The following is a 15,732-nucleotide window of genomic DNA, read 5'->3' on the forward strand; positions in this document are numbered from 1 at the left end:
ACCATAGGTTCAGAATGAGTGGGAGCACCATGCTTGTTTCCCTGGTGCTCTGCACCATTATTGCCCCATAGCTGTGCCATATAGTGCTCTGTACCATTATTGCCCCATAGCTGTGCCATACAGTGCTCTGCACCATTATTGCCCCATAGCTGTGCCATACAGTGCTCTGCACCATTTATTATTGCCCCATAGCTGTGCCATATAGTGCTCTGCACCATTATTGCCCCATAGCTGTGCCATACAGTGCTCTGCACCATTTATTATTGCCCCATAGCTGTGCCATACAGTGCTCTGCACCGTTTATTATTGCCCCATAGCTGTGCCATACAGTGCTCTGCACCGTTCATAATTGCCCCATAGCTGTGCCATATAGTGCTCTGCACCGTTCATAATTGCCCCATAGCTGTGCCATATAGTGCTCTGCACCGTTCATTATTGCCCCATAGCTGTGCCATACAGTGCTCTGCACCATTATTGCCCCATAGCTGTGCCATATAGTGCTCTGCACCATTATTGCCCCATAGCTGTGCCATATAGTGCTCTGCACCATTATTGCCCCATAGCTGTGCCATATAGTGCTCTGCACCATTATTGCCCCATAGCTGTGCCATATAGTGCTCTGCACCATTATTGCCCCACAGCTGTGCCATACAGTGCTCTGCACCATTATTGCCCCATAGCTGTGCCATATAGTGCTCTGCACCATTATTGCCCCATAGCTGTGCCATACAGTGCTCTGCACCATTATTGCCCCATAGCTGTGCCATATAGTGCTCTGCACCATTATTGCCCCATAGCTGTGCCATATAGTGCTCTGCACCATTATTGCCCCATAGCTGTGCCATATAGTGCTCTGCACCATTATTGCCCCATAGCTGTGCCATACAGTGCTCTGCACCGTTGCCCCATAGCTGTGCCATACAGTGCTCTGCACCATTATTGCCCCATAGCTGTGCCATATAGTGCTCTGCACCGTCCATTATTGCCCCATAGCTGTGCTGCTGCAATAAAAATAATAAATGACATACTCACCTCTCTTGCTTGCAGCTCCTCGGCGCCATCTTCCCGGCGTCTCTCTGCACTGACTGATCAGGCAGAGGGCAGCGCGCACACTATATGCGTCATCGCGCCCTCTGACCTGCACAGTCAGTAAGGAGAGACGCCGGGAAGATGGAGACAGCGCCTGGCGTGTGGAACGAGGACAGGTGAATATGTAATACTTACCTGCTCCCGGCGTCCCGCTCCTTCCCCCGGACAGCTGGTCTTCGGTGCCGCAGCCTCTTCCTCTGTCAGCGGTCACCATTACCGCTGATTAGATAAATGAATTATGCGGCTCCGCCCCTATGGGAGGTGGAGCAGCCTATTCATTTCTCTAATGAGCGGTCCCACGTGACCGCTCAGGGGAAGAGCTGGGGCACCCGGAGACCGTGGGACGGGCAGGGGGAGCGTCAGGATCGCCGGGATTAGGTAAGTATGCCTCAGCGCCCTCTCCCCCTCACCCGCCGACCCCACCGCCGACCGTGACTCGAGTATAAGCCGAGGGGGCACTTTCAGCCCAAAAATTTGGGCTGAAAATCTCGGCTTATACTCGAGTATATATGGTAGCTGTCAGCGGCGCCGCGGACCGGCTGAAAAACCCCAACGGCCCGGTCCTGGTCCGCGGACCGGCGGTTGGGGACCTCTGTTCTAGAATACCCGATGCATTAGAATCGGGCCACAATCTAGTTGGATATAATTCCACACCAAACATAAAAAAGGGGGTGGACAAAAGTATTGGCACTGTTCAAAAAATCATGTGATGCTTCTCTAATTAGTGTAATTAACAGCACCTGTAACTTACCTGTGGCACCTAACAGATGTTGGCAATAACTAAATCACACTTGCAGCCAGTTGACATGGATTAAAGTTGACTCAACCTCTGTCCTGTGTCCTTGTGTACCACATTGAGCATGGAGAAAAGAAAGAAGACCAAAGAACTGTCTGAGGACTTGAGAAACCAAATTGTGAGGAAGCATGAGCAATCTCAAGGCTACAAGTCCATCTCCAAAGACCTGAATGTTCCTGTGTCTACCCTGGGCAGTGTCATCAAGAAGTTTAAAGCCCATGGCACTGTGGCTAACCTCCCTAGATGTGGACGGAAAAGAAAAATTGACAAGAGATTTCAAGGCAAGATTGTGGGGATGTTGGATAAAGAACCTCGACTAACATCCAAACAAGTTCAAGCTGCCCTGCAGTACGAGGGTACAACAGTGTCAACCCATACTATCCGTCGGCGTCTGAATGAAAAGGGACTGTATGGTAGGAAACCCAGGAAGACCCCACTTATTACCCTGAGACATAAAAAAAGCCAGGCTGGAGTTTGCCAAAACTTACCTGAAGAAGCCTAAAACGTTTTGGAAGAATGTTCTCTGGTCAGATGAGACAAAAGTAGAGCTTTTTGGGCAAAGGCATCAACATAGAGTTTACAGGAGAAAAAAAGAGGCATTCAAAGAAAACACGGTCCCTACAGTCAAACATGGTGGAGGTTCCCTGATGTTTTGAGGTTGCTTTGCTGCCTCTGGCACTGGACTGCTTGACCGTGTGCATGGCATTATGAAGTCTGAAGACTACCAACAAATTTCGCAGCATAATGTAGGGCCCAGTGTGAGAAATCTGGGTCTCCCTCAGAGGTCATGGGTCTTCCAGCAGTACAATGACCCAAAACACACTTCAAAAAGCACTAGAAAATGGTTTGAGAGAAAGCACTGGAGACTTCTAAGGTGGCCAGCAATGAGTCCAGACCTGAATCCCATAGAACACCTGTGGAGAGATCTAAAAATGGCAGTTTGGAGATGGCACCCTTCAAATATCAGGGACCTGGAGCAGTTTGCCAAAGAAGAATGGTCTAAAATTCCAGCAGAGCATTGTAAGAAACTCATTGATGGTTACCGGAAGCGGTTGGTCACAGTTATTTTGGCTAAAGGTTGTGCAACCAAGTATTAGGCTGAGGGTGCCAATACTTTTGTCTGGCCCATTTTTGGAGTTTTGTGTGAAATTTTCAATGTTTTGCTTTTTGCTTCATTCTCTTTTGTGTTTTTTCATTTAAGACAAATTAAATGAAGATAATAATACCAAAGAATTTGTGATTGCAATCATTTTCAGGAAGAAACTGAGTATTATCTGACAGAATTGCAGGGGTGTCAATACTTTTGGCCACAACTGTATATACTGCGTGGGCTGTGCTATATACTACATCACTGTGCTATATACTACGTGGCAATGCTATATACTATGTGGCTGCTATATACTACGTGGCTGTGCTATATACTACACTGCTGGCCGCGACCAATCTGTGATATTGGGCGGAATTAAACCCCCACTCACAGCGCGACCTACATACATACATACATACATATTCTAGAATACCGAATGCGTTAGAATCGAGCCACCATCTAGTATATATATAATCGTCCAAGGGTCTGTTTGTAATGGAAATCCCGTGTCGCTGATTGGTTGTGGGCGGCTGGCGACAGGTGCAGTCCGGCCGCGAATTGGCGTGGGATTTAAACCACGCTTCGCTGATTGCTCGCACCTGGCCGGCCGCGACCAATCAGCGATATTGCAGCGGGATTTAAACACCACTTCGTAAATAAACTACATACATATTTTAGAATACCTGATGCGTTGGAATCGGGCTACCATCTAGTAGATCTGTAATAGCAAGGCCGATGTTTATGAATGAACGTTTAATTTAAAAAAAAAAAAAAAAAAACGGTAAAAAATGGTGTGGGCTCCCGCGCAATTTTCTGTGCCAGAGGAAAGCCGGGGGCCAATATTTGTAGCCTGGGAAGGGGGTAATACCCATGGCCCCTCTCTAGGCTATGAATATCAGCCCGCAGCTGTCTGCGTATCATTTACTGGCTATAAAGATAGTGGGACCCTCCCAAAAAAATGACGTTGGGTCCCCCTCAAATTTTATAGCAAGAAAGGCTACGCAGACAGCTGCGGGCTGATATTCATAGCCTAGAAAGGGGCCATGGATGTTGCCCCCCCCCCCGGCTACAAATACCAGCCCACAGCCGCCTCAGAAATGACGCATCTGTAAGATGCGCCAATTCCGGCACTTAGCCCCTCTCTTCCCACTTCCCTGTAGTGGTGGGATATGGGGTAATAAGGGGTTAATGTCACCTTGCTATTGTAAGGTGACATTAAGCCTGGTTAATAATGGAGAGGTGTCAATAAGATGACTATCCATTATTAATCCTAGAGTAGTGAAAGGGTTAAAAAATAAAATAAAGACACAGCCAGAAAAAAGTATTTTAATCTTCTTAATTTAACCCGACCACCACTGAGCAAGATGTCACTTATCTCAAAAACAATTCCCACATTCTGAATATAAATACGGCTTATGTCAATTTTCTGATGTTTTTCTAAATCTGTGTCATGTTAAACATTTCCCACATTCTGAACATGAAAACATATTCTCTCTTGTACGAAGCAATTGATGTTTAATAAGATAATATTTATCTGTAAAACTTTTCTCATATTCTGCACATTATGACTTCTTTTTGCCTGTGTGAGTCTTCTCATGTTTAACACTATCTGATTTATATGTAAAACATTTCCCGCATTCTGAACATGAATATGGCTTCTCTCCTGTGTGAATTCTCTGATGTCTAGTAAGATTTGATTGCTCTGAAAAATATTTTCCACATTCTAAACATGAGTATGGCTTCTCCCCTGTGTGACTTCTCTGATGTTTAACAAGACCTGATTTATGTGCAAAACATTTTCCACATTCTGAACAGGAGTATGGCTTCTCGCCTGTATGAATTTTCTGATGTTGAACATAAACGGATTGATATGAAAAACATTTTCCACATTCTGAACATAAAAATGGCTTCTCTCCTGTGTGAATTCTTAGATGTGTTATAAGATGCGATTTTCCTGTAAAGCTCTTCCCACATTCTGAACATGAATATGGCTTCTTTCTTGTGTGATTTTTCTGATGTTTAGCCTGACCTGATTCATGTGTAAAACATTTCCCACATTCTGAGCATGGATACTTTTTATCTCCTGTGTGACTTTGCAAATGTCTGAAAGGATTTGATTCATGTTTAGAGCAATTCTCATGTAGTAAAGATGAAAATGCTTTCTCTCCCCTGTGACTTTTTTCATGACCATCAAGACTTAATGTATCTGTAAAGCATTTACCAAATAGTGAACTTGAAAATGGCCTCTTTTTCATGTGAGTTCTTTGATGTTTAACAAAATGTGATTGCTGCCTAAAACATTGCCCACATTCTGAACATGAATATGGCTTCTCCCCTGTGTGAATTTTCTGATGTCTGACAAGACCTGATTTATCTATAAATGACTTCCCACATAATGAACATGAATATGGCTTCTCGCCCTTATGAAATCTTTCATGAACAACAAGACTTGATTTATCTCTAAAACATTTCCCACATTCAGAACAGGAATATGGTTTCTCCCCTGTGTGAATTCTTCGATGTCTAACAAGTGTTGATTTATCTATGAAAGACTTCTCACAAAAAGAACATGAAAATGGCTTCTCTCCTTTGTGAAATCTCTCATGAACAACAAGACTTGATTTATCTGTAAAACACTTCCAACATTCAGAACAGGAGTACGGCTTCTCCCCTGTGTGAATTCTTCTGTGTGCATGTAGACTTGAACTTGTTGTAAAATGCTTTCCACATTGACCACATTGAAATCTTTTCCCTCCTTTATGACCTGTTTTTAAAGCATCATCACTCTCAGATTGGTCATTAGAAAGATTCTCATGATTAGGGAGATAATATGTCCGATCTGCACTGTGAAGTTTAGAATTTACATCAGGGGTGACAAGATTTTCTTCTGAAGAATGTTGCTTGATATCTTCATCTTTTTTATAATTTAGCAAGAAAATGAAGTTTCCTTCCAAATTCTTATTGTGATTTTCTGTTTTGATTAGAAATGGATTTTGTAAGTTTCTTTATAAAGAAAAGTAGATATAACATTTTTCAAAGATTGAGAAAAACACAGGCAGTTTTTACAAAATTTTGGAGGTGCAGTTTTTTCAGACTAAGACAGAAGTGAACAATTCAGAAGAGGTACACACTATTCCTTTCTAATCCAATCCCAACTTAACCCTCATACACATTAGACTAATGTCAACCAAATCCAGCCACAAGGATGGTCTAATTTCTATGGGGGCACCAGTCGACCGCTGACAATCGAGCACATCCAATTTCAAATTGCAGATTGCATTCTTGTCCCAAAGATAAGACACTGGCCAACGTGTCAGTTGGCAGCTGCATAATAAAGAACACAGGAGCGCTCGACTGAGCAAGCCTTATAAAGTATTGACAGTTTAAATTGTATCAATTACAAAATCTGTGATTCTGATCCGTGCCCCGCTCCACTTTAGTTGCATAAACCTTTACATTGTAAAACTCAAAAGCACAAGTCACTCATAATCAAGACTGTCCTCTGCCAACAATCCAATCATGGCCACAGTAACCCAAGAAAATGTGACGCAAGACAAAGCACACATCTCTGGCTGGGTTCACGGACATGACACGAGATTTAAGTATGAAGCAAAATAGACCAGCGTGGTGGTTGTCATAACCATAATAAATAACCAGTAAAAGGTTTCCAGTCTCTTGTCAGATGCCTTCTGACTTTGCTTGGAGTAAAAAATATTCCTACCAACAACTAAAAAAGTGGCTTTAATGAAAATGTATACATTAATTCATTTTTTGAAGCCAGACTGAAGATTTCTTAAAAACCAGTAAAGGGTCATACACCCTAAAAAAATTAAGTGACCCTTTGATGGAGACTTTAGAACCCCGATAATGGGATTCTGCCACTGCACCCTGCTTGCAATGGAGGGATACATTAGCGGCCTCGGCACTATTGTCTATGGAACAAGCCGAACACTGAACTCTGTGGTTACAGCGGCGATCATTAATCCCAGCGTGCAGCTGCATAACGGTTGTATATAGACATTTCTATGGCACCTGTGTATTCTTGTACTAACTGGAGTTTATACTGACCAACTTCTATATGTCCCACATTGTGCATTTGATTTTGTGCCCACTTCCAAGTCCATGCACCTTTTTAAATTCCAATGCAGCCCAGGGATTTTTTAATCAGAGAAAACTAGAAATGAATCTTCCACTGCTCCGATCATTTGAGACCACCACACAAGGAGAGATGAGGGTTTATGACATTTTGATCACAGAGGTAAAATAGGTAGCTCATTCGAAGAGTGTCTCTCGTAGACAACAGAGGTGGGCCGAGCCAGGAATTTATGTGTATGGAGCAGTCTGGGGAGACAGGGGTCTATCCCAGCTGTTTAATGTGTACATCAGTTTAAGATACCCCCATTCTCCTCAGTAGAAAGACTCAAAGGTCTACAAGAAAAACATCTGACATATCTAACAAAAAAGGGTGCAAATAAAAAGACAAAATTAGGGTTCTCCTACATTGTACGCACTGCACGAGATATCAGGTCTCCAAAACATCCACCAGTGTTCGCAGTAATGGGCAGACAATCATTTCTCACCTCGTGGTGTAAGAGGCCGGTGCTCCTCCATCATCACGTCCTGGTACCGATCCTGGTGTCCTTCTAGATACTCCCACTCCTCCATGGAGAGATAGACAGCGACGTCCTGACACCTTATAGGAACCTGACAACAACCACACCGTCATCACCCAGAATCCTCCAGTGCTGTCCTGTATAATGTCCCAGCAGTCACCTCTCCGGTTATCACCCAAAATCCTTCAGTGCCGTCCTGTATAATGTTCCAGCAGTCACCTCTCCGCTCATTACCCAGAATCCTCCAGTGCCATCCTGTATAATGTCCCAGCAGTCACCTCTCCGATCATCACAGAGAATCCCCCAGTGCCATCCTGTATAATGTCCCAGCAGTCACCTCTCCGGTTATCACCCAGAATCCTCCAGTGCCATCCTGTATAATGTCCCAGCAGTCACCTCTCCGATCATCACAGAGAATCCTCCAGTGCCATCCTGTATAATGTCCCAGCAGTCACCTCTCTGCTCATCCCCCAGAATCCCCCAGTGTATCCTGTATAATGTCCCGGCAGTCACCTCTCCGCTCATCACCCAGAATCCTCCAGTGCCATCCTGTATAATGTCCCAGCAGTCACCTCTCCGATCATCACAGAGAATCCTCCAGTGCCATCCTGTATAATGTCCCAGCAGTCACCTCTCCGGTTATCACCCAGAATCCTCCAGTGCCATCCTGTATAATGTCCCAGCAGTCACCTCTCCGGTTATCACCCAGAATCCTCCAGTGCAGTCCTGTATAATGTCCCAGCAGCCACCTCTCTGCTCATCACCCAGAATCCTCTAGTGCTGTACAATGTCCCAGCAGTCACCTCTCCGGTTATCACCCAGAATCCTCCAGTGCCATCCTGTATAATGTCCCAGCAGTCACCTCTCCGGTTATCACCCAGAATCCTCCAGTGCAGTCCTGTATAATGTCCCAGCAGTCACCTCTCTGCTCATCACCCAGAATCCTCCAGTGCCATCCTGTATAATGTCCCAGCAGTCACCTCTCTGCTCATCCCCCAGAATCCCCCAGTGTATCCTGTATAATGTCCCAGCAGTCACCTCTCCGATCATCACCCAGAATCCTCAAGTGCTGTCATGTATAATGTCCCAGCAGTCACCTCTCTGCTCATCCCCCAGAATCCCCCAGTGCCATCCTGTATAATGTCCCAGCAGTCACCTCTCCGGTCATCACCCAGAATCCTCCAGTGCCATCCTGTATAATGTCCCAGCAGTCACCTCTCCGGTTATCACCCAGAATCCTCCAGTGCAGTCCTGTATAATGTCCCAGCAGCCACCTCTCTGCTCATCACCCAGAATCCTCCAGTGCTGTACAATGTCCCAGCAGTCACCTCTCCGGTTATCACCCAGAATCCTCCAGTGCCGTCCTGTATAATGTCCCAGCAGTCACCTCTCTGCTCATCCCCCAGAATCCCCCAGTGTATCCTGTATAATGTCCCAGCAGTCACCTCTCCGGTCATCACCCAGAATCCTCCAGTGTATCCTGTATAATGTCCCAGCAGTCACCTCTCCGGTCATCACCCAGAATCCTCAGGTGCCATCCTGTATAATGTCCAAGCTGTCACCTCTTCGTTTATCACCCAGAATCCTCCAGTGCTGTATAATGTCCCAGCAGTCACCTCTCCGCTCATCACCCAGAATCCTCCAGTGCCATCCTGTATAATGTCCCAGCAGTCACTTCTCCGCTCATCACCCAGAATCCTCCCATCCTGTATAATCTCCCAGCAGTCACCTCTCCGCTCATCACCCAGAATCCTCCAGTGCTGTATAATGTCCCAGCAGTCACCTCTCCGTTCATCACCCAGAATCCTCCAGTCCTGTATAATGTCCCAGCAGTCACCTCTCCCCTCATCACCCAGAATCCTCCAGTGCTGTATAATGTCCCAGCAGTCACCTCTCCGCTCATCACCCAGAATCCTCCAGTGCTGTATAATGTCCCAGCAGTCACCTCTCCGCTCAGCAGCTCAATCATCTTGTTGCTGAGCTCCAGGATCTTCTTGTTCCTCTCATGTAGCAGGGAGTGCGGGGGAGGCGCTGTGATGGGGCCCGGGCTCCGCCCTCCTGACTCCTGGAGATGGATGATGGGAGTCACACCGTCCCCCGGTGTCTTCCTCACTATTGTGTAATCCTGTGTATGGAGAGAGACACTTAGGGAGAAGAATTCCTTCCCGACTCCAGATCTGACAATCAGTAGAAATCCCGGGATCAATAACCGTCTCCAGTAATCTGGGGCCATAACCGGGAATATTATTCCCCTCCGGACAGACATCCCGGCCCCTCTACAGCTCTTATAGGGAATCCCCATGACAACTCCTCCGGGCAGAGAGCTCCACACAATCACTGCTCTTACAGGAAAGAATCCTTCTCTCTATTCTGGATTTCCTCCTCCCGATGTCGGACTTGTCACAGAACACAATAAAGCTGATAGAAATGTAGAGGAGTTACCTCTCCGCTCAGCAGGGAGATGATCTCCAGGGCCAAGTGGAATAATCTTCTGGTGGTCTCATCCCTGTCCTCGTCCATCCTTGGGGGGTTATTCAAGAGAAGGAGGGATGAGCACTGGATCAGCTGGAGGGATCTCGTCCTGCCGGCGTCTTCATGATGAAGGAGAAGATGGAAATCAAAGGGGATGATACAGTTAGGTCCATATATATTTGGACAGAGACAACATTTATCTAATTTTGGTCATAGACATTACCACAATGAATTTTAAACAAAACAATTCAGATGCAGTTGAAGTTCAGACTTTCAGCTTTCATTTGAGGGAATCCACATTAAAATTGGATGAAGGGTTTAGGAGTTTCAGCTCCTTAACATGTGTCTCCCTGTTTTTAAAGGGACCAAAAGTAATTGGACAGATTCAATAATTTTAAATAAAATGTTCATTTCTAGTACTTGGTTGAAAACCCTTTGTTGGCAATGACAACCTGAAGTCTTGACCTCATGGACATCACCAGACGCTGTGTTTCCTCCTTTTTGATGCTCTCCAGGCCTTCACTGCGGTGGTTTTCAGTTGCTGGTTGTTTGTGGCCTTTCTGTCTGAAGTTTAGTCTTTAACAAGTGAAATGCTGCTCAGTTGGGTTGAGATCAGGTGACTGACTTGGCCATTCAAGAATATTCCACTTCTTTGCTTTAATAAACTCCTGGGTTGCTTTGTCTTTATGTTTTGGGTCGTTGTCCATCTGTAGTATGAAATGACGACCAATCAGTTTGACTGCATTTGGCTGGATCTGAGCACACAGTATGGCGGCTCTGAAGACCTCAGAATTCATTCCTGTGTCACATCATCAATAAACACTAGTGACCCAGTGCCACTGGCAGCCATGCATGCCCAAGCCATCACACTGCCTCCGCCGGGTTTTACAGATGATGTGGTATGCTTTGGATCATGAGCTGTACCGCGCCTTCCCCATACTTTTCTCTTTCCACCATTCTGGTAGAGGTTGATCATGGTTTCATCTGTCCAAAGAATGTTCTTCCAGAACTGTGCGGCTTTTTTTGATGTTTTTTAGCAAAGTCCTTTTTCTTCTTGATGCTTATGAGTGGCTTGCACCGTGCAGTGAACCCTCTGTATTTACTTTCATGCAGTCTTCTCTTTATGGTAGATTTGGATATTGATACGCCGACCTCCTGGAGAGTGTTGTTCACTTGGTTGGCGGTTGTGAAGAAGTTTCTCTTCACCATGGAGATTATTCTGCGATCATCCACCACTGTTGTCTTCCGGGGGCGCCCAGGTCTTTTTGCATTGATGAGTTCACCAGTGCTTTCTTTCTTTCTCAGGATGTACCAAACTGTAGATTTTGCCACTCCTAATATTGTAGCAATTTCTTGGATGGGTTTTTTCTGTTTTCGCAGCTTAAGGATGGCTTGTTTCACCTGCATGGAGAGCTCCTTTACCGCATGTTTACTTCACAGCAAAACTTTCCAAATGCAAGCACCACACCTCAAATCAACTCCAGGCCTTTTATCTGCTTAATTCAGAATGACATAACGAAGGGATTGCCCACAACTGTCCATGAAATAGCCTTGGAGTCAATTGTCCAATTACTTTTGGTCCCTTTAAAAACAGGGTGGCACATGTTAAGGAGCTGAAACTCCTAAACCCTTCATCCAATTTTAATGTGGATACCCTCAAATGAAAGCTGAAAGTCTGAACTTCAACTGCATCTGAATTGTTTTGTTTAAAATTCATTGTGGTAATGTCTGTAACCAAAATTACAAAAATGTTGTCTCTGTCCAAATATATATGGACCTAACTGTATAACGTGAGATCCAGAACCGCAGTCACTGAGCAGTGAGAGGATCAGGTTCTCTGAGCCGTCACCACATGGATTATAGGAGGATTCACAACACGGACATTTATTTCATAGTCACAGGATAATGAATAGTGGACACATGCCGATTCTCTGAGTGCTGGAATGTTTATCTCCTATAGAAGTCAATAAAGACCACCGTTACCCTGGCAGCCTCCTCTGCATTGGTTCATTTTCCCTATGCAACAGCTGAGATTAGAAATAACTACAACTCTGGCCATATAACATCTTTATTCCTGAAGTGAAAAGCACCTGAGGAATCTATGTGAAGGGATACCACTATCAGCCGACCAATGGCTTCAACTCACAATTGTGAGCATTAGTGATGACAAAGCGTGAGCGCACATATCCTTCTACCAATCAGGTAACATCAGCCTTCCTTTTTTACAAGAGCGCTGTATATTACTCATATTTCCATCATGTTTGCATTTTTAGCACCTGAGTTATCCTATATGAATTTATAGCCCTTCCAGTATACTCTACTTTATTCCTTGGTTGGCTTTTATGACACCCCACTGTATCGCATGCACAGTTACTTGTTGTGTCAGCTGTAGGGAGGAGAACCAAGTTGATGGTCTCTCCTGCGTATTTAGGCCGGAACCGTCGGGGCTGTCACCAGTGTTGCAGGGGGAAGAGATTACTGACTGGAGCAATACAGGGCACCTGACTGATGGGGTCGGGTCAGACTTAAATAGCAGTTTGAGCGGGAAGACTGGACAGTTGGTGGGACCGAGCTTGGGAGAAGTAAAACGATTAACTCCCTCTTCACGGACCCACGCCCGCTAGCTGTGCCTATATCCCCAGCTAGCCAGACTGCCAATGCTTCCTACCCTCGGCCCAGCGAGACTTCCTCACCGGGTAGTTCCGCTCACCACCGCGGAGGCACCGCTTAGTCCCATGCCTGTGGCAGTGTCCGCTGGACTGTGTGCTCCTACTGAGGCCTTGCTCACTGAACTCTCTGATTCCTCTTCTGTGCCGCCAACTATCACCTCTGCCTCACCGTGTGCACTGATCAGGAGATCGCATGCTGAAGAACCCGGAGGATTCTTCATTGCAAGGAGAAAGAGCTTCGCTCATCAATGGGACCGGATCGGAGACATCTCGCTCCGCCTGAGGCACTGCCGTGGGATCCTCCAGCCGTCTTCCTCCAGTGCACATAGACTGATAAGTTAACCTGTTACATTCTGTTGCATTTGACTTTCCTTCTATCCTTCAATCACATTCCTTACCTCCCTGCTTGTACCATTACTTTTCTTATATATAAAGAACCTCTTAACCCTTGTTCTGCCTCCTGTGTGTCACTGCATCCTACGCACCTGCTAGCATCCTACAAGTGGCGTAGTCGGCAGGATGCAGTCCAATAGCATGCAGGCGGCAGACCAAGCAGTTGGGGGTGGCCCCAGGACTTGCCTTTCCTTGGGGGACATGCTGAGTAACTTGCCCAAGTTCGCAGGGAGCAACACTATGCTTTGGAGCTGGACTGAGCACCTCAGAGGCATTATGAGAATGCACCCCATGACCCCCGCTCTGGAGGCTGAGGTGGCCATTATGGCCCTAAACGGAGAAGCCAGGGATTCAGTAATGTTACGGACCCCACGAGACCGGGATACCTTTAATAAGGTGCTAGAGATATTGGTTGAGACCCACATGGACTCCACAGACGTAGGGAAACTGAGAACAGAACTTATTAGTAGCATGCAGAAGGAGGGGGAGACCGTGACCCAATATATGAATGCCTTGCAAGAGCTACACACTGCAATTATTAGGAAAGGCGGCAGGGGAGTGGGACCCACATACATAATGCTACGAGTCCTCCTAGTGACAGGCTTGAGAGACGTGCTGACAAAACAAGCCCTGCGAGAACATGTACAGGTGAACCCTCAAATGATTTTCCCTGAAGTAGAGTGAGGCACGCATGCGTGAAAAAGAGGAGGTGGTGACAGTCCCGGTGGGGAAGGTCCAGAGCATGGGGGTGTCTGTAAATGCTATTGCTGAACCTCAGTGGGTAGAAGAACTGAGAAGAGAACTTCTGAGTGTGAAAGTACAACTGGCTGACATCAAGAGAAAAATGGAAGCTACCAGTAACCCTTCAGAGGGCAGGGTGAGCCCAGAGCCCAGCCATGACTCCAGAATACTTCGCTGGCCAAGGCTTTTCACATGTTACAACTGCGGAGAGTCGGACACATTGCACGGGAGTGCACCCGCCGCGGAAGAGTTACGTTTCGTCACCCGTTAAGATTGAGCAAAGACTGCCTTCATTCTTCCCATGGGTCTATACGAGTTCACTTTCCAACGTCTCATGGAGAAGTGCCTAGGGGACTTGAACTTTGAGTCTACACTCATCTATCTGGACGACATAATAGTCTTCGCAGCTTCATGTGAGGAACATCTGCAACGTCAGGAACAAGTGTTGGCTCACCTTCAGAAGCATGGACTAAAGGTGAAGCCCCAGAATTGTAATTTGTACCTGGGTCATGTCGTTTCTGCCGAAGGGGTGGAACCCTCCAGAGAGAAGGTCGCCGTGATCCAAGACTGGTCCACTCCAGAGACCGTGAAAGATGTGCGGATGTCCCTGGAACTGACTGGTTATTACAGGCGGTTTGTGAAGAATTTCGCTTGACGGGCAAAGCCCTTACAGGAACTTTTGAAAAAGGTACCCACCGGTGACAAGAACTGGAAAATGTGTTGGCAGGAGCCTCAAGAAGAAGCCTTTCAATATCTCAAAAGGGCACTCACCGAAGCTCCCATCCTTGCCTACGCAGATTTCTCTCAACCGTTCCTTCTCCACACTGACAGGAGTCTGCTGGGACTTGGGGCTGTGTTGTTGCAGATGCAGGGCAGAAGAGAGAGGGTGATCGCTTACACCAGTCGGTCCCTTCATGATTCCAAATGCAATCCAGACAACTACAGTTTTTTCAAGTTGGAGCTGTTAGCGTTGGTGTGGGCTATGAAGGAGAGATTCGCTGAATATATGTCTGGCTCTGAAGTGCTGGTGCGGACCTAGAACAACCCACTTGCGCACCTGGAGAATGCGAGACTGGGGGCCTTGGAACAGCAGTGAGTAGCCAGGATGGCGAAATTCTATTATAAAATCGCCTACAGGAGGGGGGCAGAAAATACCCACGCCGATGCCCTGTCCCGGAGGAAGAGTACCTGACCCGAGCGGGACAGATATGAAAAGCTAGAGGATGAAAAGGTCCCTAGATTTTGGAGGTCCACCAGGACGGTGGTGGCAATGCAGGGACAGATACATACACCAGCCCAAGACGACATACTGGGACAAACTCAAGATGAGTGGGTTCAGCTCAACAGGAAGATGATGAACTGGCTTTACTAAGACGATGTATGGCTTCTCAGAGACTACCGAGCTCGTCGGAAAAAGGGGTGTTGAAGGGGTGTCGAAGGTGTTGCGGATCCCACAACAGTGGGAACAACTACGAATGAAGAACGGCTTACTATATCAAAAAGCGCAACTGCAGACCGAGCCGAATGTGACCTGGCAAGTCCTCGTTCCAACATCGTCACTATCTTAAATTGCTGTAGCTGAACACGAGCAAGGAGCCCACTTCAGTCCAGAGAAGACCTTCCAATGGCTACAACGGTTCATCTTCCATCCTCAGTTAAAGGCAAAAGTGGGCGAGGCCTGTAGAAAGTGCCGAACATGTGAGCTGGCTAAGCCGCCAGAACAGAAGGCTCCCGTTCAGTCCATTATAACCTCCGCTCCTCTGGAACTCCTGACAATAGACTATCTGACCATCGGCCTGGCCCATCAAGGCTACGAATATTGCCTGGTAATGGAGGATTGTTTTAAAAAGTTTGCCGTGGTGACTCTGACAT

General features: G+C 46.4%; 1 protein-coding gene across 2 annotated transcripts in view; it reads right to left on the reverse strand.

Annotated features, from left to right (window-relative positions):
• Positions 1-4,282: 4,282 nt before the first annotated feature.
• The window catches only part of LOC143793522 (uncharacterized), a 73,833-nt gene continuing 62,383 nt past the window's right edge, over positions 4,283-15,732 (reverse strand). For both annotated transcript variants that reach the window (XM_077280565.1, XM_077280564.1), the window contains 4 exons: positions 10,028-10,176; positions 9,531-9,710; positions 7,553-7,676; positions 4,283-5,943 (listed from right to left, as the gene is read on the reverse strand). In XM_077280565.1, coding sequence (XP_077136680.1) covers positions 4,535-5,943; positions 7,553-7,676; positions 9,531-9,710; positions 10,028-10,176 — 1,862 coding nt within the window. In that variant the 3' untranslated portion in view covers positions 4,283-4,534. The remainder of the gene's footprint in view (positions 5,944-7,552; positions 7,677-9,530; positions 9,711-10,027; positions 10,177-15,732) is intronic.

The sequence above is a fragment of the Ranitomeya variabilis genome, chromosome 1, assembly GCF_051348905.1.
Source record: "Ranitomeya variabilis isolate aRanVar5 chromosome 1, aRanVar5.hap1, whole genome shotgun sequence".
NCBI lineage: Eukaryota > Metazoa > Chordata > Amphibia > Anura > Dendrobatidae > Ranitomeya > Ranitomeya variabilis.